General features: G+C 36.7%; 1 protein-coding gene across 1 annotated transcript in view; it reads right to left on the bottom strand.

Moving 5' to 3' along the window:
- GALNT8 (polypeptide N-acetylgalactosaminyltransferase 8) overlaps positions 1-25,680 on the bottom strand; it is a 406,113-nt gene that overhangs the window by 176,547 nt on the left and 203,886 nt on the right. Inside the window, exon 6 of the mRNA XM_044087557.1 lies at positions 13,171-13,285. Coding sequence (XP_043943492.1) covers positions 13,171-13,285 — 115 coding nt within the window. The remainder of the gene's footprint in view (positions 1-13,170; positions 13,286-25,680) is intronic.

Genomic DNA, 25,680 nt, shown 5'->3' with positions numbered 1-25,680 from the left:
ATTGCCAAATTCAGAATGTCAGTTCGATCAAGTAAGTAGGTTTTTTTTTTATTTTCAACGTTTTGATAGTAAACCGTAATAAACAACCAGTCTGCGGATTATTATAAGCCTAGCCAAAAAAAAAAAAATGTAAAGGAATCTATTTCTTTGAAGTACAAGCAAAAACTAAAGGTCTGTGGCTGACAAAGTTTGCTGATGACTACAAACTGGGAGCGGTCATAGAATCTCCAAATGATGTCAACATCCTACAAGAGGGTTTTACACATACAGATGATTGGTGCCAAAGTCATGGCCTTAAATTCAATGCAAAAAATGTATTATTATTCCTTTTAGTAAAAACAATGTTCCTGCTAACTACCACATCAATAGCAACTCCTTAAGTACACACTCAGTGGTGAAAGACCTGGGCACACAGTTTGACAGCAACCTTACCTTTGACCACATGTCTCCACAGTGGTAAAAAGGACATTCTATATTGCTCATCTCATAAGTAAGGGCATTGCCTGCAGAAAAAAAGTAGTTATAACCTCCCTGTACTCTTCCCTCATCAGGCCAATAACTGAGTACAATGCCCCTTTTGGTATGTACCTTTCTAAGCACCTGCAGCAGTTGGAGAAACCACAAAGGTTCCTCACAAGGAAAAGTCAAGGTCTTCACCATCTGTCCTAAGGGGATCATCTGAAATCACTGTCACTTTATTATGTTTCATACAGACCACTCGGAGGTGATCTCTGCCTTCCATATAAGGCAATCACTGACCCTGCATTATTGGAAATGCTTCATATCCAAAAGTCAAATGGTACATGGGTTACTCACTCTAAAGACCTTAACCTGGTATGTGACATTATTAAAACCTGCTGGTGGGACAGATTTGTCTCCCAGAGGTTACCACACCTTTGGAACAGACTCCCACTTCATGTCAAGCAGAACACCTCATTGGCCCTCTTCAAACGCAATGTGGATGATTGGATAAGTGACCATAAATTCAACCTGAGGGTTGCATCTGTGTCCCTCTTGGACAGGGGCAATAGGTGCTGATTGTGAAAATAAGGTAAGAACTTGGCTTGGCTTGTAAGGGCCTTAGGGCCATTAGCCTTGTAACTTCTTATGATCGTATGATCCTGTGATCAAAAGAAGGCCAAATCCCCTCTCCTTTCCTTCTCTGAAGGCCACAGCTCATCTCCCCTCCTTTTCTGAAGGCCACAGCCCCTCTCCCCTCCCTCTCTGAAGTTATAGTCCCTCTTCCCTCCCTCTATGAAGGCCACACCCCCTTTCCCCTCCCTCTCTGAAGGCCACAACCCCTCTCCTCTTCCTCTCTGAATGCCACGGGCCCTCTCCCACACCCTCTCTGAAGGCGACATCCACTCTCCCCTCCCACTCTGCATGGCTCCTCCAGTTCTAGGGCAGCTAATCAAAACCCATTCATCAGAGTTGCAATCAAGTCTCCATCCCTCCATACCACAGAACCAGGCTTTTGTTAAAAATAAGATAATTCAATACAAATGTTTTGTGAGGATCTTACTTGGTGTTGAGAAAGCAGTTCATTTGCTTTTGACACCAAATGACAGGAGATATCAAATGGCTAGAGTTATTTTGGCTCAATATGTGTCATGGTATGAAAAAGAAGAACTCTTACAGCAGTTCTGACCACTGGGAAACAAATTGCTGTGGCTAAGTGAACTCTGCGTATGTGTGTAGGCCATGACTATTTAATACCTACATTTTAGCAGTATTTGCAGTTTGTTGAGGCTGTTAGGCATTGTGAATAAGAGAAATTAAACCTTTAGTGATGTTTTGGACTCATGGCATGATAATATTTATGGATGCTGAGGCGTGGATAGTTACGCTAAGGAAGTTGCCAATGTATTTGGCGTATGGGTCATGAGAAGTAGACTATATAAGGGAACTATTTGAAATGATCGAATGGCCAGAATGTCAAAACCCACTCCATCAAGATCATAACGTCAAACATTATATTTGTCGAAAGCTAACTTGATTGAAGTTCAACTCATCAAATACCATAGTTGGCCAGCAGCTCAGACATTTACACATACAACTACTTCTTGAGTACATTTTGCTCACTAAACAAATGCATACATGTATATGGTGACATCTGGGCTGCTGACCAACCATTGCATTCAATGAGCTGAACTTCAATCAAGTCAGCTTTTGGCAAATGCAGTGTTTGACATTGTGGTCTTGACAGGGTGGGTTTCGGCTTTCTCACTGTTTGATCATTTGAAATAGATTCTATATGAGTACAGTTTAATTGGGAAAATCTGTGACTTAAGTGGACACGGAAGAGAAGTTGGAGAATAATATGAACTGAACAGAAAAGGGTGGCTGTTTCTGTGCACCGTAGCAGGAACAAGATGGTTTGAGCAGATGAATATTTCCAATACACATTGATTTGAAGTAGATATACTTATATGTCGTGGAACATTATACAATTAAAGACTATATGAATGCTAAATTGAATATGAGTGATTTCTTTTCAGGGAATATACAAGCTTGGTATAACACATACATGCTATGCTTGATGGGACTAGGGAAGGTCTTTCACTATACCATTGTAAGATGACAAAAGCAAACAGAGAGACAGATCATGGTGCCTTTTACATCATGCTAACAGTCACAATTAAGAAGGTAGTGATTCATTTTACAGGATACAGGGAAAATAAGTCTTATAATATGTTAAATATTCTGATTTGTATGCTGTAATTACAGATAAAGGTCACAAATTAAAATAATTATATTTAAGACTACTTACTCTTAAAAAACAGGGAATTTACATCTGTTGTTTTTTGTTTATTTGATAGAATTAAGTAATACTTACTTACTATAGGTGAGAGTAGATTTAAATAGCTAAAACAGTTCTAACGTGGCCTGCTGTTTTGAATCTCACAACTATAGTTATGGTCTGCTAATCAAAATATTTATGACTGAGAATATCACAACACATTGCAAAAATAATAATCATATATTTTATTTTACTTTTCTTTTCTGTATATGGCAACATTATTCTTTAATAAACTTGACTAGCTTAAAACAGTACTCCTAATAAATGAGATGATTCTACTATATCTCTCGAATTTCAAATCTAGAAGTTTCGATGCTGCCACATTGATGATAAGTTATGCATACAAGTTCATTGGAACAGGATGGAAATTATTAATATTACATATTTAATCATGACAATAACTAAAAAGAAAAAAACACAATGGCTAAAAACAGTAGCTTCGTTGTATATCCCTGACACCTCAGAAGAGCCTTCAGGAGGAATAAAAAAATGACCATACAAAAAGTCAAAAGTAAAAGACAATTAGATTAAAATTACTTATCCAGTCAAATGCTTCCAACTTAATCCCTTATTAAGAGCATTAAGTTTTAAAATCCTAAACTTTAACATATACACATTTTCTTTATATGTTAACCTATGTTGCACATTGTAACCTCCTTCTTCTTCTTTTGGCTTTTCCTGGTTAGGGGTCGCCACAGCAGAACTCTGGTCCGCTAATTATTGGCAGTAGATTTTTTTTTACGGGCGCCGAGATGCCAGCTCTATGCCCAACCTTCAGCGAAAGCAGGCCCATTCTACGCATGTCTTTCGAATGCCACTCGACCCCGGGGAGGACATGCAGACTCCACACAGAAGGCGCTCCAGCCGAGAATCGAATGGGAGAACCTTTTGCTGTGAGGCAACAACGCTACCACTGCACCACCACGGCTATCCGCAAGTTGTGATTACTAGAATGGCAGTTAAAAAAGCTCATCCAGTGGGTTTTTATTCTTAGCCTGCCTAATGTCTCTCACATGTTCAACTATTCTGCCCTTGAGTTTCCTCTCAGTTTTCCTTATGTATAAAAAAAATCATAAGGATATCTCAGAACATATATTACATGTGTAGAATCACATGAACATTGATTTGTTGTAGCAAACATAACACCATCAATAGCTGGAAATGTGTTTTACCACAGGGAAAAGTCCCCTGTCCAAAGACCAAAATGTTGTATACTTCACTGAAAGCTCACTTGGTTGAAGTTCATTAGGTTGAAAATGGAATATAGCCCCTGCCCCACTGTAGTGCAACCCTGGAGTGCAAATATTAAATAAGGGGGGGGTGGGGGCACAGCCCCCCCACATTGGGGGGGGTGGGTGGCGTAGCCCCTCACATTATGTCAATATTTTTTACTAAAGCTATATATATATATATATATATATATATATATATATATATATATATATATATCAATGCATTTATAATGGATATACCTTCTTATAATATTGAATACATTAAAATTATGTGGGGGGCTATGCCCCCGACACCCCCCATTGTGGGGGGCTGTGGCCCCCACACCCACCCTTATTTAATATTCTCACTCCAGGGTTGCACTGCAGTGGGGCAGGGGCTATATTCTATTTCTGACCAAATGACCTTCGACCAAGTGAGCTTTCAGTCGTGTGTGCTTTCAGTGAAGTGCAATGCCTGGTATCATTTTTGACTAAGTGTAATTTGACCAAGTGTATGGAATCTAAATCTATATAAATATATATATATATATATATATATATATATATATATATATATATAATTAAAAGGAGTATAAACATAGTAACTATGTAATAACACATCAGACAGCCTTTAAACCCCTTTTTTAAGAGATACAAAGTCTGTCTCTGATATTCTGCTTCAGCTGAAAATCACTCCGTAAAATTTTCCAAATGCAGATCTTGTCTTTGTGATTTGCCCGTTGTCTGTTCTTATGTCATATGGACATATCAGATGTATGTAAAGTTTGTTGTAAAGGTGCTGAAGGCACTCAGCGATACGTTTCCATTAGTTTCTCTCCAGAGTAATTCCTTGTGGCAAACATATTAATAAGATGAGCTTCCTTCAAAAAGTATCTCTATTAGTACAAAGTCTTCTCACTCTGAGCATCTCCCCATAAGGTAAAGCTGAGATCAAGTGGGGATGCCAACTTGTACCATGTAAAAGCTCAATCAGAGCTGGTTTTCTGTACAGTTTGTACTCAGTCCTATCACTCATCACATAAAGAGTGATATCTAAGTAGTCTATTAGTTTAGCAGTTAGCGCACTAGATCATTTAAAAGCATACCCATCGACATTAAGGCCATTAAGAACATTAAAAACATGTTCAGAATCACCATTATGTACAAAAATAAGATCATCAATATAACAAAAATACAAACAAAGCACTTACAGAACTTGAAATATAAATATACTAATCATCCTCAAAAGCTGTCATTGCTACGCTGAAATAGCTTGGGACAAAGGGTGTACTCATTGTTGTACTTTTTGATGGTAAACTTGACTGTTAAAGGCAAAGTAGTTGATATTCAAACAAATGTATGCATGCTGTGCAATATAGGCACTAGCTGAATGGTATTTAAAGTATTTCGAAGCTGACCGTGCACCATCAGCATGCTAAACAGTAGTGTATAAACTCTGTACAACTATTGAAACCCAAAATATATCTGATGGTCAAACATTGTCATTAAGCTTTTTAAGCAAATCTTGTGAAGCCTTAATGATAGATGGTAAACAAGTCACTTTTATCATTAAGTAATTATTAATAACTCCGCCTATATTTTGTAATAAAGTGCCCTTACTAAAGATAGTAGGACAAACAGGAGGACTAATCAGAGTTTTGTGAATTTTAGGAGCACAATAAAACATTGCACTTCTACTGCTTTCCAAATAAAGTCTATCATTCACTTCCTCAGTAGTGAAATACCTTAATCATACTCCTTCCTCTGACAATCTTTCAAATGCTGTCTTGCTCTTGTAATAAGCATCCATGCTGACAATCTCATATGCCTGATAATCTGACCATTGTCCATTGTAAATACTGAAACACTGATGTACTTTTAAACTGACCAAATTCCTAATCCCGTTTGCTACTTCAAAAAACACAGTTTACTTTGTTGTAAACCCTTTAAAACAGACCAACTGTAGACTATGCGCCTTGATGAGATTATAATCAACGAATACATGCTTTTTATAAACCTCACTGATCAAATGTTCCATTTTATAAGAAATCACTGCTGAAAACATTTTAACAGATTCATTATTGAAAGGAGGCATAAACATGCATCTCATAATGATGTGTGAAGTATCAACATGAAAATAAAACATTATAAGCATAATCTTCACGACAATGTGAAAAACATTCAAGAGAACTCTCAAAACTATCATCAGTTGAACAGTTGTTCATATCAATATTGCGTTTTGTTTTAGATGCCCAATAAACCATTAGATGCAGTTTTAACATAACATGAACAATTCAATTTTAATATTTTGCACTCTAGGAAATACTGTTGGAACAAACTTAACACCAAAATTCAAAACTAAAATGTCCGTGTCCGTAACTGCAAAACCAGATGCATTCACCCCATACTGAATGGATAAATTACTATTAAAGTCATGTAGTATTTTAGGAAGCTCTATAACTTCACTTACATCCATAACTGTTCTGATAGAAGCTGCCGCTTGTGTTTGCATAGTTCTGTTTGTGACCCCTGGTTGAGCAAAAGGCCATTTCCTGTAAATATGTCCTTCCATTTTGTACTGTATCATTTACATGTTGCAGCCACAGGTATGTTAGCTGCTTGGATGTCTCCAATGAAAGTGGAAGTAGGGTCATTAAAAGTGTAATGAGAACTGTGCAGTTGATTTCTAGGTTGATGTTAAGTCTCTTACATCACCATAGAAATGCTTTATCTTTAACATAGTCTGTCATGTCTCTGTAGTTTGTTTTTCTTCCTTTTTATTTTTTCAGTCAAGTGTTTTTTTGATTTAAGCATTAGCATTTAGTAGTGTATTAGATATAAATATTTGTTGAATTCAAGTAATGTGTGCTGATACTTAGTTGATGTAAATGGTAAAATTATTTTAATAATTTATTTTTATTAAGTTGGAGTAGCCTTGATATTATCAAACAAGCCTTTGCATATATATGTGCAGCTGGATCTATAGCAGGAAGTTGTTTTCCTTTGTTATATATAGAGAGAAATCCATGGGACAAAGGCATTAGACAACCATATATTCATTGATAGATGATTTGAAATGTAAATATCGGTGACTTAGAGTTATTTATAGATATGTATTAGTGTGTCCCACCTGATTACTGTTAATGCAAGACAGTGTGCAAAAAAAATAGTTATTTGAGTTTCTGTCAAATGGCAAATATATGATCATGCATGCACTTATTCTGTGAAGTAGCAGGTTTTATAATTGTAACTATAATGTGCACAATACTGTTATTAAGTTGAAGAGGAGGAAGTAAACTTTAAGTAATATTATTTGATCCTGTGAAACATAGTAATCATGAGACTACAGGGGTAGAGTAAACATATATATGTAATTTCTTATTGTTAGTTCCTTTAAAGTATGTAGTGTAGTTATAGTAAGCTGGTTGTTGTTTACTAATCTGATTTTAATGAAGAGATTATACATTTCATTAAAAAGAAGTAATACTAGGAGAGGCAGATAAGAGGGATTTAAAATAACTGAAAATATTTATAGCAGCTAAGGGAAGTACTACTGAATATTAATTAGTGTGCAAGCTCTATTCATAGACTTTACTTTTAGAGATTTGTTTGATGAAGAGCCAAATGGGTATTTCTTGAAGAGAGTGAATTTAGTTATTGAATAGTAATGTATCTCTGAGTTATATAAAGATGAGAATAACCCTGACAAGTAATGGGATGAGGAATACCTTTCAGAATAATACTGTGATATGTGGCATATAGTTGGAAAGAAGAGTGTGAATTAATAGTTGTGACTGTCATGCTTCTTGGTTTTAAAAATAAAAATTAAGAAGGGAGGCTGCATTAAGCTGGAAGTTTATTACTTGGTGTCAAAGTTATTTCCTGGGATGTCATAGGTCATAGGTTCATAAGTAAATACTACAACAAATGCTACAACTTTGATTATAGTGTCTTACTTACATAGACACACAAAGTCATAAAATAATAGGATTTGTAAGCAGAAACTAGACCAGTGTAGAAGGACAATCCCCATACAGTTCCAATAGTAGTAGGAGGAACAGGTTTAATAAAAAAGTATTTACAATCATATTTCAATATGCTACCAATATATGGAACCCTATATGAATTACAGAAGGAGGCATTTTTGGGCAGGTGCTGAGAAGAGCACTCTTGGCTAATATCAAACACTGAAACAGTGCTAATTTCATGATTCCATTTGTACCATGTCTTAGGGATGGGATCCATTCCCCTCATGGTATTAGAAACCCCAATCACTTGGAGAAATTACATGAAAGAAGAACATAAGTGAATCACTAATTAATGTTCAGATCAATTTTTTGTGGCTGTTCTAGGACACTGTTTATGTTTTGAAAATAAATACTCTTTATAAAGTTGTGGACTTCCATGGGGAACTATTGATGAGAACTATGAGAGGAAGAAGGCAGTGCCACAGTCTCAAAGGATTTAGATCAGAAATGGGAGGTAGTGGGCCAGGGACAGTTAAAGAAGTATTGCATCTCACTAGGTTATTTCAATACAATATAAAATTCTTCAAGGGATACATTAGCACACAAAGTTAAATAAATAAATATACAAGTCCATGTATACATAAATAAACCTAAGAAATTGTATTGGATGGGCTTATCAACTGTTTGACTTGTTTATATTTTAACTTACCTCAAGCAAATGTAGTTCTTTACTGGCAGACCTGCCATCAAGTCAAAGCCTGATTGAATTGTGTGCAGGTCATTTTAGAAAGGTTATATAATAAATATGTTAAGTTCCATTAAGATATTTTTTATTTTATTTATTTATTTTTAGTTAAGGGAGTATGATATAGAAGCACATGAAATCAAGGATTTCATATGGCCTCAAATGGAAACAAAAGGCTTCTCCTTGTATAAGGGAAAACTAAACCTTTACAAATATTCCCTGAAAAGCAGTGGTGGTTGTTGTTTACAAGTTGGATATGTAAATAAAGATTATTTATTAAATCCACCTTCACAATCCTGCCCCTCAATAACACACTCATTGAGGTGGAAACTAGCACTAAACGTCTTGGTGTCATCATTGACGACCAACTTAAATTCGATCTACACATTAACAACTATATCAAGAAAACTCATCAGAAACTAGGGCTCCTCTACTGCAACAAAAAGTTTCTCACCAGTGAAGCTAAAGTAACTCTCTCTTATGCCTACCTCCTACCCAGTCTATTATATGGCTCTCAAATTCTTACTTGCCTAACTCCACACTCCTTGCCAAACTTGAATCTACCTACAACAAATAGCCAAATTTGCAGCCCATCAAACTTACAAGTCACATCAGTGTCTCTCACTCAGACACCTTAACTGGCTTGAACTACCTCGCCAGCTTCTTCTCCCTCAACTCCAGATCATCCACTCCATCCTTTATCAGCATTCTTACTGTCCTACCCTATCATCTGTCATATCCCAGTATTCACTTGCTAGATCTCTCCTGTGCTCTAACCTAGATCTGCTACAAATCCACAAACCTATAACTAAGAAAGGATATATTCTCGATAGCTATAATCTTTCCAAGGCCTGAAACAAACTCCCACTAGAGATCAGGTCACTGAAGCAACTTAGTTAATTCAAGCTAGCCACTAAAGAATGCCTGTTAAGGCAATGAACCTGCCTCTGTACCCCCCCAAACAGCTTATTAAGCCTAACTGCACACCTCTATCTGCTCCCAATTTATGCAACTTTCTCTAACTTTCTAGACCTTGTCTTACATTAACTTCTCTATACTAAGCACATTACATACATTCTTATCTGCATAATGTAAGATTTTTATGTCTGGTGACAACACTATTGTTAGTCCTGAATGATGTAGGATTCTTAATCTGACAGACATAATGATTAGTTTACTGTAGTAAATCCTTGTTTTTCATGTATATGTTTCTTTTAATATTTTCTGTAAACCAGTTATTGCTTGTTTACTTATTTTTGTAAATGATAATCTGCAGAACATGTGAAGCTTTTCTCCCCGGGCCTCTGCTGAAAAAGGGCTACTTAGCTCAGTCAGACAAACCCGGTCAACAAATGGAAAATAAATAAATAAATTTGGCATTACATCAATTGGACTTTCCTCTTTTCCCCTTTTCCCTTACATGCTTTCTGGATTGTGTCTCTTTTCCCTTACCTAATGTGCATTCCCCGTCTTCATCCATACTGCTTTTATTTTTTTATTTTTCTTTTATTTTTCATATTTACATCTGTTACAGATTTTATATAAAAAACAGTATAGGATTAAAGGATGATGTATTAAAACAACAAAGGAAAAAGGAAGAAAGCATAATGGCCAGTTAATCATGCAAAAATATACGTAAGGCAGAACCACAGTAAAAAGTACAAAGAAAAATAGCAGCTATAGGATAAAAAATGAGAAAAAAATAAAAGCGTATGACAAAAGAATTGAAAGACCATTGAACACATAGAAAAGTGAAAACAGATGGTTGTTTTAATATGGGCTGGATAGAAAGATAAACAAAATAAAAGCCCCAGAATGCTTATGTTAAAGTTGATACTCACGAATCATAGTATTACTCCTGCTTCTACTCTGTTTACCCTTTTTGTTCCTTAAACCACCAAATTTAGTTAGATAGGTCACTGATAGTCTAGTTAAATTAATCTTACTTCTGTGGGGATATACTGACAAGTCCCCATGACAACCTCTAGGTAAAATAAACCAGAGTCTATCAATACAAATATACTCTAGGTTCTACATGAAGGAAGTCACACTCATCTACCAGATTAATGTCTCTTGAGTAAACAAGTAGGTTCATAGGTAGGTACTAGGCTATCTGCCCGAGGGCATTTATAAGCCTAGCCAGTGTGTGTCAGCTTTTGCTGCCCCATTGATTAATTAACTGATCCTCTGTCAAGGAGAGCCAATGAAGTGATCCCAGGGGTGTATTTTCTGTTACCCATCCACTTGTCAAGGTTTCTTTTGATGAGTGTTAGTGAGGGACTCTGCCTAATGTAGTTTGAAATTTTGTTCCAAAGCATGGGGAGTCTCTGTGACAGGAATCTATCCCTCCAGCATGTTCTATTTATTGTTGTAGTGAGGTTTAGCTCACTAGAGCTAGTGGCTCGCAGTGACTTGGATTTCTTTAGGTGGAGCATGTCCATCAATTCTGAGTTGGACATGGCTTTGTAAGTCAGGCAGGGATCACCTCTAAGTAAGCGATATGCCACTGAGTACAGCTGGAGTTTTTCCAGTCGGGCTGCATAGGACATATGTTTGAGGTCAGTAATCCTCTTGGTGAGGTACTTTTGTGGTCTTTCCAGCTGTTGGAAGTGTCTTGTGAGATACATCCCAAATGGGTCATTGTACTCTATGATGGGTCTAATGAGTGATGAGTAGAGGGGCACTATAACCTCTTTATTTCTAGATGCAAACCCTTTAGTAATTAGATGGGCTACATAGAAGGATTTCCTAACTACTTTGGCAATATGCTTGTCAAAGGAGAGATTACTATCTACCTGGGTCCCCAGATCTCTTATTACCTCTTCTGTATTAAGGGGGCTGCCACCTATGTGGTAATTCATGGGTGTTTTGTTTTTCCCAAATGGGATGACTATGCATTTTTTGGCATTTAGCTTGAGACCATGACTTTGACACCAGGTGTCCATCTCAGTAAGGACCTTTTGGAGAATGTCCCTGTCAGCCGGAGAGTCAATTATGGCTCCCAGTTTGCAGTCATCGGCAAACTTAGTTAGCCATAGTCCTCCTGTGTTTGCCAGTACTTCTGAGAAGTATATGCCGAACAACAGGGGTCCCAGGACCGAGCCTTGTGGGACACCACTTGTGAGAAATTATAAATGGAGGAAATATGCATGTTGATGCAACATGGGAAAAGGTAATTTAAAATAAATATTTGTAAACTTTAGGAATTTTTCAGCTTCTCTCTGCAGTGTAAGTTATGAAAAGTGTCTGATACAAAGAGGAAACATAAGTCCCATGCTGACAAAACAGACTTTATGTCTCATACATGGTTATGAATCGGTAGGGAGTAATTCCCCTTGAGCAGCAGTACATCTGTTTAGCTCCATCCAGCATTATGGCCATACATGTAGGACAAAGAGTATCCTTCTAATGATCCGGTCAATTTCAAATCCATAAAAGAAGTAGGACTCATTATTTTTCAGAATGTCGCTTGTTGATTTGATAGTTGAAAACTTTTCATAACCCCAAAATGTAGCATTTCTTATAGAAATGTATGTGACTAACTTTGCTCTTAAATACTAAAAAAAATTATTTTTCCACAGCAGTTTTTGCTGTATAATTTTAATTGTTTCTGTTTTGTTTCATACTATGTGTTTGAAATACTATATCATTGATTTCTGCTATATCAAGATGAAAGATAAACAAAGTTTTTTCTGTAAAGTGAAATACTATTTGTCATTGTTTATATATTTTTTACAGGACATAGCTAACCGACTTAGGACTGTCCTTCAAAAAGAGAGACATGGTAATGGAATAGGAAGTACAGAAATTAAACAAAAATCAGTTTATATAAAATCAAAAAATCGCTGTTTTTTTTCTACATTTCACTCCAAACTTAAAAAATAAAATTAGAATATTACTTTATATAAAACATTACCATAAGACCCTAGTACTGTCCCATGTGGGTGAGCAAGCCTCTCACTGTAAGTACTAAATTCTCATTAAAGTACAAAGTAGTACTGCAAAAACTCTGATCCCACTGTGCCCAAGTACCCTTTGATTAACAGCACAAAATGACTTTGCCCAATATATTCAAACTTTGCCCAAATATAGTCAAACAATTAAAACCTGATCAAGTAGGCACCAATCAACTCTAGTGTATGCTATAATTATATGTACACACCTCCAGAAATATAATTTCCTGGTAAACATTGTTTTACTAGATGTTATACTCCATGTAATGTACATAGATTGAATAATCCTTCTGTTCTTTCACCAGTTCCTGTCATTCAGGTTTCTTACACAGAGTTTATACAGTAAGTAATACATTGTATACACATAACAAAGTTCTGCCTGGTGAAGATTCAAACATTACAGCTGCAGGATTTCTACACGGTATTAAGGACATATGTATATTAAGACCACTTAGGGGAAACAGCAAATACTGAAATAATGAAAAATACTCACACGGATAGCAAGTTCAACATTTTCCCCGCCATATATTTTCATGCCTTCATCTAATGTGCCAATTTCTCCAAAGTATTTTCTGTCAGCAGCAAAGATTCCCATAAGACTTGGACTCCTAATAATTCAAAAGCAGCAGTATTAAAAAAATAATAAAAAAAAAACAGGCATATGGTTAATAATTTCACCTTCTCTGGTGCTAAACTTTTCTATTTAGTTGACACGGACTGGAAAATCAGGCAAGGTGCATACACATGAACACCAAATGAATTTTGAATGCACGTTTCCTTGGATTATAAAGACATTCCAAGAAATGCTCCAGCTACGTTTAAGAAGCACCATAAAGCTCTGAACATGATGGAAATCAAACAAACTCTTAACCTACTACTTCATTTTAATGGTGGCAAACCTGTCAGAAAGTTTTATATATAAATATCATGGTTACAATGTGAGGTCAGTAGTTTTAAAGGTAAGCAGCCTGGTACAGCCTATTCTTGTGATGGCTGTGGTATCACCTGAGCTATGGTGTGATTTTACGATGGTCTTTTTTATGCCCCTCCCCTTCTCCAGGGAATGTATATTATGTATGATGGACGGGACGCAAAGCAGTTAATCAAAATGTTATCAAAATCCATCTAGAACATAGTAAAGTAAAACATGTGTTACTTTAGTTTATTGGTCAGATAGAGTCACATAATTCATATGTAGACTAACTTGAGCTGACCCATTAATGATCAACCTGAATTTACTTGACTACCAGCAATTGTTTTCTACAAACGATAACATTGCTACCTCTGTGAAGGTTTCCAATGGGTTCTACTGAATTATTTCAAACATATTTTAAATGAAGATTACATTATAAATGGCTGTCTGGCACACAGAATGATAGTTATAACAGTGTATCACACTGCATAGCTCAGCTTGTTCTATGCAGTGTAGACTTATCCCTTATGTAATTGTATATTGCTGGCTACCTAACAAACCAATATAGTACTGTAGTGTGCCGCTAGTGGTAGAGTGGTGGCTCCTATCACAAGTTCCAACTGTTTCCACCAGTCAGAATGGACTCCCTTCACAAGTTCGAAGTTTCAGAACTTTGAACTGCAAATGGTCAGTCCATAAGATCGAAGTTTTGAAACTTCAAACGTTTTGAATGGTGATCAACGTACAGCACAGAACGGGAAATTTACCTTTTTCCTCACTGTAGTGTGATCTTGAAATTGGTATATTTATTTAGCAGGGGCTGTCAGGGGTGCAGGGGGGAAGCTTGCACCCTGCAAAAATGTAAAAAAAAAGTTTTTGTTTTTATTTTTTTTTATTACAATTTCGAAGTTTCATAACTTCGATCTTGTGGTATTGACCATTTGCAGTTCGAAGTTTTGAAACTTTGAGCTTGTAATGTAGATCCATAAATACATATCACTAACCATGGGTCTCACTAAGCGAAGGACAGTCCTGTGAACAACAGCGCAATGACTCCTCACAGTTCCAAGGAACAATGGGGTTTCTATATTACTCAGAATATGTATAGAGACATGTACATACATCAGTGCATATGTACACCAGTTGCCGAAATATGGGCATGTATGTGACTAAGCAATGTATGTGGAAATGTAACAAAGGCCAAAGAAGGCATTCATAAATTTTGCTATACAAAGCAACAATCCCAAAGTTTATACATGAATGGTACAGTGGCGGTCTATGCATAATTAAAGGAGGAATGCCCATATGTAGCAGCCACATTTAGGCGATATAACATGGCATCATCATTGTCAATACATGTCACACACAAATCCATTATGTCAGTGAGGCAGCAGGACACTGTGCCATACATAGCACAGGGGCATGGATATGTCCTGTTGTTGAACAGACATGACATGGCAACCCACAAATCATACCCACCTCACTGTGTTATGTGTGAAGTATGGGTAAAATATTGCTTGAGAGTTGATGCCAGTCCCATAAAGTCTTGCATCAGTAGCAGCATAACTGCAAAATTCATAACTGTGACATACAGGGCCACAGTGGATTAGGCATAACACAGCAATACGCTGCACTGAATGAATAGGAGTACACACACACACATGCATACACACACACACATAAGGAGTACCACACCTGCTGACATGGAGCAATATATGCATTACGTGCAGCAGTGCATGGACATCAGCATGATTAATGCATGTCTGGTAATGTGTGTCACGTACCAGCTGCAACATAATGCAAAATGTAACATGACACCTGCATTGTATGGTTGGATGTATATCACTTAAGCATGGCAGCAATATGTTATGCATGCACAAGTGTATCTATACAGTCCAATTGCTTATATGGCAAACACCATGGTGGCAGCAATACACAAGTGGATCATACAGACAATACATATGGTCCTGACAGCCTGCTCTGATGGGGTTGAACATCACAAATGATATCTTGGGCTATTTCCCTGAATAAGTTTCACATAGCCTGCATCATATTTTGGAAAAGATCACCCATCAGGTCCCTCATCTGTGTCTGAAAGAGATCAGTCATCACCTCCCAGATCTGATCCTGAAAATCTTATGCTGGTGGTTGTGGTCAGTGCTTACTCCTGGGTGCAGCAGGGATGATGATCCAGGTCCTTCCTCATTGCCACCATTGTCTCCATCATGGTCATCACCATCATCATCATCATCATCAGAATCTGAGAACTTGGGCAGTGGTCTGGTATGTGCTCGTCTCTGGAGTCTGACATAAGAGTGTCCATGGGTCCCATGGTCTGTCAAGGTGAATCACATAAGAAAGAAAGTACATAGTATGCATTCCTGCAACTATATGAATACATAACATACCCACTGTGACACAATGCACAGGCAGAAAACACTCAGTATGGCACATTAGAATAAGGTATGCACATAGTCACATTTGCCACCATATGTGATTGATGTAAGGCATGAATCCAAAACATAATGATGAAAACCACGTCCATCAGGCTGCACATTCCTGTGCAAAACATGGCTGTCATAAACATGAACTGATGTGCACATAAAGAATGTAACAGACATGAGCTGCTATGCCTTCAACATGATACCTGCATATGAGAAGAAAGGTATATCACCATCCTTTACAGGTGTCATTAAAAACTCATTCTCAGATGATATGACCTATATGGATTATGTGTAAGGATTATAATAAAAACAAGTGAGGCTAGTGGGTGAATGTTCATGCACATGACACACTTCCAGTGTCCTATTTTCTATAGTTATGGATGAGTTCAATAAAGGCCCATGTCAGGGACACTATATTCATAATGGAATGTAAGCAGCTTACTCCAATGCATGGCATGGTGTATATAACACTGTTTATCTATAGAAATCTTGCATTAATTGAATAAACTGTTGCAGCATCCCAGTTCCTGTGGTTTGTTTCTGTTTTTGCTGTTCGTTGGTTTTTCTTATCTCTTTGAAGGAGCTGGACTAGTTTCTATGATGTCGAACTTGAATTCAGATGGTAATGGACTTTTGTTTGCCAACTTGGCTAAGGAAAGGGATCACAAGTTGGCTCAATTTGATCCGTGGACAGTATCTGGTAACAATGTTTTTGATAAAAAATTTGAAGATTTGAAAAAGCTCAGAATTAAGGAGACTTCTTTGTTTTATGATATACATCTATTGGAGAAATATGTTGAACTATCTGTTACACCTAGAGGGCTGAGAATTGACAAACTTCCTGCTTATAAGTTTTCGGAGGATGAAAATGAATATTTGGGGGAATGGAAGACAGCTTCGTTACAATGCACTCTTACTTGGCTAAAGATTTTGATCAAACGTAACCGTAGAAGTCTAGGACTAATCCAAGCACAAATTGCGGAAGGTGAGGCTAGTTTATGAGATGAATATGCTAATCCAGCATTCATTGTGGCTATGAAGGATATCAACGGTGAAGTTTCTAAGATTGAGTGTGATGTCATTGCAAGAAAAAAGAAGAAACTAAATAGGGACATCAATGATTTTAAAAAGAATTTAATATACTCTTGGCAGCGTAAACGTAAAAATGGCATGTTCCAAATGAGAGGGTCAGAAGGAAGTTCACGAAGTGGGCGTGACTCTTCTGTTTCATCGTCGGTTACAGCTGTCAGCAGTAAGAAAAGTGTTTCTTTTGAGAGGGTAGATGTTATGGATGATACTGGCATGTCGATGGAGACGGAAGAACAAGGTAGATGGAATTTTCGTCAGGGATTCAAACGCAAGTCACGACCGAAGGGTCGTAATAGTAGGTACTGATTCCATCATTGAAATTGACTCTGGGACTGCTTTTTGTTCTACTGCTAACTTTTCTGCTAAGCGCCTTAATTTTTATAATGGCGCTCTTGCAGAACCTGCTTTGAACTGTATGAATATAGTTAACCTTACCGACTTTGTCATAACGCCTGACATGCAACTGGTGTTAAATAGGGGCAGTAAATTTGTGCCCACTAAAGTACCTGCTCTTTCTGATATTCTTATAGATATTAAGCGCTTTTGTAGGAAGCTATATTTAAAAGTTTTTTTTGAAACAGATCGCAGTCTTAACAACAGGCTTTTGGAAAATGTTGAAAATGATGAATGTGCTTGTGTTGATATGGATTTGGACAATACTTTTTGTTCTTTTGATTCTGATGAATTTTCCATTTTGTTTGATCCTTTATTGGATCTTTCCACACATGATTTTGAAACTGAAGGGTTTGGAATTAATGATATGGAGGTTCATGCTGGTTGTGGTTCTGCTTCTATTGCAAACGAAGGTAGTACTGTGGACAACATTGAGCGTTTTTTTACTGGCTATGGTAAATTTATATTACCTCAACTGCCTACCTGCAGTTCTTTTTGTCCACCCAAAAATTCTGTTATTCTTAGGGTATTTGAAAATGTTTTATGCAAGAAGGCTGAGATTGAATATTCAATGTTTCTAAAGCAATACATTACTTTCAATCTTAACAAACCTGAATGGTTTGCTTTAAAGATTATGAAGGAAGCTTCCAATAAACATGTTTTTTGTACTGCTGATAAGGGTGGTAATTGGGTAATCATGGAGAGGTGCCATTACTTAAAAATGAACTATGATTTGTTGTGTAATGATTATGTTTATGTTGAATTACCTAATAATCCCATCAGTGAATATAATTCAGCACTTTTGGAAGTTCTTGAGAGGGGTGAAAGGTTAGGTTTCCTAAATAGGAAAGATGTTAAGAGTTTGTTTATTGTTAGTCCTAAGGATCCCACCTTTTATACATTACCCAAAATACACAAAAACCTTCGAGATCCCCCTGGCCGCCCTATTGTGTCCTGTTGTGGAGGCTTTCTGGAGCATGTAGGCATATTCTTAGACAACATTTTAAAAAAAGAACTCAAATATGTAACCTCTCATATTAGTAACACTAATCAGTATTGTGAATTGATAAAAAACTTTAAATGGGATTCAAGTTACTATTGGTCTACAGTCGACGTGAAGGCTTTATATACCAACATTAGCACAAAATTTGGCCTGGAAGTTATTACTAAAATTTTGGGAGAGGGTCCACATACTTCTTTCGTTATCTCACTTTTGGAGTTTGCACTCACTCATAATTATTTTTTGTTTGAGCATAAAATATTTCTTCAGAAAGAAGGGACTGCTATGGGGGCTAATTTTGCCCCCACTTATGCCATTCTATTCATGTCATATTTTGAGATTAATTTTTTGTATACGTTGGAATTTTTTCAGAGATGGGTTGTTTCTTACCATAGATATATTGATGATTTAATTTTTATCTGTAAGGGAAATATATCAGAATTTGATAAATTTGTGGTTAGTCTCCATCAAAATAAATTTGGTTTAGAATTCACATATATTGTGAACCCACATAAAATTCAATTTTTGGATATTTTGTTGTATGTAGATCAACAGGAACTAGTTCAATTTAGACCTTTCAGGAAAGATATAGCTTCTAATAACTTTTTACATGCAACTAGTGCACATCCTACACATTTGATTGAGGCACTCCCTTTCGGCGAGTTTAAACGTATACAGGAACATACCTCTGAAAATATTTTTTTAGAATCGGAATTTGTAAATGTTAGTAATAGACTGATGACCAGGGGTTATTCTGAAAGTTTGATCAGGAAAAGTTGTGATAGATTATTAAATCCAAATAGGAAGGAGAACAAAGTATCAAAAGTTTCTTATAAAAGTTTTGGACACAATGAAGATCTTTGCACCAATAGTGAGAAGATATTCTTTGTTACGAAATATTCTCCTTTCTCAGGGGCTTTAAAAGAGATTGTAGATTTTTTATGGCCAATTGTTCATAAAAATGAGGATATAGGCCATTTATTTCCTGATCATGTTTCTTTTTCGTATGGCAGGTATGCTAACCTAAAGGAAATTTTGAAACCCAAGTACTTGTCTTTTGATGTTTCTAGTTCCGATTCTGTTCCATATTATGGCATGTCTAAGTGTGGAAAATGCAAAGTTTGTGTCAAAGTCAGAAATTTATCTGGCTGCAATATTAATGGGGTTAAATATATTGCTAGAAACAACTTTAATTGTAAGTCATGTGGTGTAGTGTACATTGTTGGTTGTGGATGTGTTCCACCAAAATATTATATAGGCCAAACCAAACGTCAATTGAAAACACGCATTTTGGAACACATGGGTGATGTCCGGAATGCTAGGATAGATAGCCCGATCTCTGAACATTTCCATGCAGTGCATAATGGTTTGATGGATTCTTTATTTTTTTGTGCTTTAGCCAAACCTAATTTGCATAATGTTGGCAATTTTTTGCAGAGTTTGTTAAACTTGGAAAGCAGATTTATTTTGAAGTTTGGTACTCTTAAGCCTAGAGGTTTGAATTTGGAAATGAATCTGAACATTTAGTAATCATAGTTATTTATTACATATGACTGTTCTTTAATATTCACGCAGTGAATAGTTTTGTATTCATACTTTTTTATATTTATATATATATATATATATATATATATATATATATATATATATATATGTATTGTACCCTTAATTCTATGGAGCTCATTTAATTAATTGTCTTTAATTGATCAATTGATTTATTGCTGTGATGCACAGTATATAAGATGCAGCTTTTGTCTTTATGATTATTCCTTTGAAGGCGTTTTGCCGAGGTACCGGAATAAACTGTTGCAGCATCCCAGTTCCTGTGGTTTGTTTCTGAATAATTATCAACCTGCCATCATTATGCATGAGAAACATGCACAGCCAGCACATGTAGATGCCATGACATATGTAGATAAGCATGCTGTGACACTGTGGCATGCAGCACTGACAAGTGCCTACATTGCAAAACAAGTGCAACACTGTTAGACCACTGTGAAACTGACAACATAATACAATTACTATGCCTTTAGTGAGTAATACTTGAGCTATACCTCACTACATTGGCAAGCAGACTTTCTGAGATGAAATCACTAACACCATATTTCTTGTCTTGTATGTATGCCTTGCACATTTATGTCAGGGTATGAATATGCAAATTACTCAAAACTGTAACCCTGGTATCTGTGCAAGTAATGAGTCATGTTAGCCTCCAAATAACATATTTATACAATGAAGATATAATAGTGAGGTGAAAAATCAGTGGGAAATATAAAAGATATATGCAAATTAGATGAGCAATGCAACATGGTCATAGACTGACACATCAAATATCTGTAATGCAACACAACACCCTACAAAAAATGTAAAATCATAAACATAGTGACAGCATATGGCATATATACCATAGGTTATGTCATAGAAACAGTACTGTCTACTAATGTATCAATACATCGCCAGTTTTGTAAGCAGAAGATCTTGCCTTGTTGAGCTGAAGTACATGCCAGACATAGTCAACCAACAGCAGTTGAAATGCAGAGACAGCAGACACCCATTCAATATATGAATAGGCAGGCTATGCACAACAGAGCAGTTGCTGAGCACAACTGCTGGACATACAAATGTACAACTAAAACACAATTAACTTGTATGTAAAACATCTTAATCAAAAGCACTGTGGCTGTTACACATAACTAGCTGTCATCTAGGCAGTGACATACTGTTAACAGCATTACCCATAGCAAACATGCCCTGCACCTGACTCATTTGTAAACATTTTTTTATGAAATACATAGTGGTAAGCACAGGAAATGTATGACTATTGCAGTTACCTTGCAGATGCATGCTGGGTAGTCTTGCATTAACATTAGCATGCATGGAGGTGCAAAAAAAAGCCACTTTTCTAGTAATGATCTGATCTATTCTAGGTAAAATAATATGAAATTAGAGATTGGGCAAACTGTACATCAGCACTCTGACTGGAGAACGAATACTCTCCAGCAGGGTATTAATGTACAAGTAATACCCACTGACAAATGAGCCCATCACTTTACTGCAGCATATCAAGCTGCTGTGGAGCTCGGACTGCAAAAAAACCTAATGGCCACCATTATTTTTATGCTCGCTAAGCAGCGGTTCTGCTGTTCAGTGAGCAGAAAATGTAAAACAACAACAAAAAAAAAGATAGTGACTGTTTGCATACCGTGTGTGTGTGTGTGTGTGTGTGTGTGTGTGTGTGTGTGTGTGTGTGAGAAAGTGTGAGTGAGTATGTGAGACTGAGAGAGAGAGAAAGAGAATGAGAGAGAAAGCTAGAGCTATCTTGTGTGACTGAATACACGCATGCAAGCAGCGGAGACTCTGTAAGACACTGAGAAAGAGGGTGAGACCAATCTTGTGTGAGTGAATGTGCGTATGAAAGCAGAGGAGCCTGTGTGTGAGAGAGAGATCGAGAGTGAGAGCAATCTTGTGTGACTGAATACATGCTTGAAAGCAGCGGAGACTCTGTAAGAGATTGAGAAAGAAGGTGAGACCAATCTTGTGTGAGTGAATGTGTGTATGAAAGCAGAGAAGACTTTGTGTGTGTGTTTGTGTGTGTGTGTGTGTGTGTGAAAGTAGAAGAGACTGGGAGTATGCGTGTGGGAGAGAGAATGGGGTCTATGTAAAATTGTTGTGTTTTACTTGCTTATTATTTTTTTAAACACTAGATTATTTTTTATATTTGTTTGATGTAAAATGCTTCCTCCAACACCATTAACATATACTACAGCAAGTTTGAAACATTAGGGGGAGGAACTATTTTAAGCTAATATATATAAAAAAATAATATTGTACTTAAAAAAATAAATAAGCAAGTAAAACACAACAATTTTACAGACAGTCCATTCTCTAAGTGCAATAATACCTGACAGGGTGTGTTTTAATGTGTAACTAATGCCCTTCCAGGGGGTATAGAGGCCAGGAGCCACATACTTCTCTCCCTCCACTGCTCCTCCAGCCTGTGCATCCAGTCAATGCACAATGCTCTATTTCTCGCTCTGTCTTTGTTTCCTGCAAAAGACAGAAAGCTTGTAGGAATGACAGATACTAGGTATGTATGAAATAACAGTGAAAAGCACATGTTCTCTATCTTTTACAATGAATAACAGTACAAGATTCTGCATATTCATTTATTGCTGTGTCACACAATACTTTACACAGTGGAAGACTAATGAACACATATTGGGGACCTGAGATTCAAACCTGCAACACTTAGCTATGTTCACAGTGTAACTTTAATACTTACCTGACTAAATATCTTGGCTGTGACTGCATAGAGTAACTGCAGTTAAATAAATCAGATGTGTGACTGTGCAGGGATGGAGTAATAACATGCGTCAGAGCTTCCATATTACAAGATGGCTAAACTACAATTCAATTTTGCTTACATGTTGTGCATTTGTAAAGCAAAACATGCAAGCCTGAGTGCATGTTAGCACAGTGGTCACAAGCAAAAAACACAACTGTAATATTTCACATTTCATAGTTTGGATGCTGGAACACTGTCATAGAAGACAATGCTGCTCTTAACAGATAACTACACCAGACTTTCTGTTCATCACATTCATCAAAATGTTGTTCACATAGGAGGAAAGAAAATATCTACATGCATTTTATTGTTACAAAACAAATTACACATCACAAATTTCCCTGGTATTTGGGGATGTGCCTGATTTAGAATCAAACTGTATATCTGTCTGAGGTGCAGAGTACGTTAACTTTGGCAGTGTTATAACATTACCCTTTCCTGGATAATGTCACTGTCACACAGTGGTAGTAGTAACACAGTGTGTCCCTGATTGCCACTGATCATTTCTGAATTATTCCTGGATTATGTTGAGATGTATCCCTGACTGGTTGAGTGTACAGAAGTATCCCTCTCTGGTCAAAGCCTTATATATAGTTGCTGTTGTCAGAAAAATTAGGGATAATGGAGAGCTGTGAAGTAATCTGACAAATAAACGCTATTGGTGTAAGTATGAAAAAAAATAAATGTAAACTTGAACAAGCAGGTATCCATATAAGCATTTTCAAAGCATTTACACAGACAGATTAAATGTAATGAAAGCTATCATCTGCATGGATATGAATCCATAATTAGCCATAATATATATACATTGGCTTCTTGCTTAAGAGACTGAACTAATACACAGCAGACTACTTTCCCATAACAAACTACTGTTGGACGTGTGGTTCCAAATCCCTGCAGATGGCAGAGGAATATGCAACCATTTGACACATAAATGCTATAGGCTTGCATACTCCACATCTAGTCAAGATGTGTAACTGCCAGATAGCATTAAGGATTACAAAGCACAACATCTGCTACATGTGCCGACTTGCTGTGGTCGTAACAATAATGTTCATTTCCTAAAGCAGAGTTGACTAATGGAGGTCTGTATGACTCAGTATTCACACATATGGAAGTATACTGTGCAATAGTGTCTGCATATTACAGTTAATAGAGAAATGCATAGTCATCAGAGGCAGAAGCGGTATTGGTATCAGTGAAACACGACCATACTAGATGTGTAAAATGATGTATTGTATAAGTTGAAAAACAAAAAGCCTTATATTCAATAGTATGTACATCAAAAACAATATTGAAGAAATAACCACCATGAGAATCAAACCCATAACTGAGGGGAACAAGTCATCCTGAGTTAGTAATTGACCAGATGACCTAAGTGTCAAAATAGCTAAGTAATGAGTTTAAAAGGAATATTTATGGCATAAGGGTCACAGCTATATCTGTGAGTTCCACAGGAAAGTACAAGTACAATGGGTATTATGGCACTTATGTCTCCACACCTCAGAGACCCTCAAGTAAAGATCCTCATCATCCCCCTAATGCAGGTCATCGTAATGATGGTGAACCTGTACTCTAGTCCAGTAGATTCCAGTGCGCCATCAATGCTCCTTGCAATCTGGTTCCAGATGTTGATAATTGTGAAATTCCATGGTCTTGTTTTTGTGCAATCCTCTACTCCAGCATAGATGGTCAGCATCTGGGTGGACTTCTCCTCAGTCTAATTGGGCCTCCTTGCAGCAGCCACGTCAGTGATAATTTTAATACAGCAAACGTCCAAAAATTGCTCATTGAGGTCCCACTCAGTTCACTAGTAGCAATGATCTGATCTGTGAATATCTCAACATCACATTTTAAAAGTGGCATTTGTAGGATGGTATCAGATCATTGGAGGGTGACATGTACATGCTAAATATAGTCCTGTTTAACGATATCTATTTGGCACTTGTACAGATCACCATCTCATTACATTGAGCTATTGGTTAATGTACCAAATTTCAAGAACTTATATGGACATGTGCCAGTCGGATGCCAAAACCTTGAATGTTAGTAAACCTCATTAATTATGTATGGCACAAATGGGACTTAAAAACTGCATGCACAGAGCTAGTCTTACTTTTAGGTGTACATGATTTACAGGTAGTTTCAAAGGTAATGTGACACCTGCCGGCATTGCTGTGGTGGGATATATTTCTCTTCTTAAAAACCTGTGGTGTTATCAGTCCTTAGAAATATATTTGTACATGCTTAAATTGATGTTTTAGGGAAATTTGTCTGCAATACAAAATGTCTGTGACTTACTGGAGAAGCATAGGATTGACCCACATACTTACATGTGGGTATGTCTGCATTACTTAAAGAGCAGTGATTTCTACATATGCACTTGTACAGATAAATGTAAAGAGCACCAGTGAACAGTACATATGGGCATACTAACTAAACATCCATATAGATTGGTGGTGACTCTGTACATTCTGTGGTACATTTATGCAAACTGGTGCATTTCAACAGTATATGTACATTGCTATGGGGTATATAGTTGTGTTTACATTATGGATGTTTACTGATGCTAGTAATATATGTACTATAAATACTGCTTCAATAAAATATCTGTGTTTATGTCTGGTTGCATTGTACTGTCTGTGGTATGCTTACAGATAATGAGGCTTTCCAATGTTTTCTGTAAGTTATACAATTGCTACTCCACAGATATTTCTGCTAAGTGTAATGTAGTAGTAGTTTTCACTGAATTTCATCTCATACAAATGAAAAGGAGAGAGCATTGCCTGCTCATCATTGATTGTGTTTATATAGTTATT

This window comes from Protopterus annectens, chromosome 11.part0, assembly GCF_019279795.1.
Source record: "Protopterus annectens isolate FY-2018-M chromosome 11.part0, PAN1.0, whole genome shotgun sequence".
Lineage (NCBI taxonomy): Eukaryota > Metazoa > Chordata > Ceratodontiformes > Protopteridae > Protopterus > Protopterus annectens.
The sequence above is the reverse complement of the archived record's forward strand: the minus strand, read 5'-3'. Positions and strand labels throughout refer to the sequence as shown.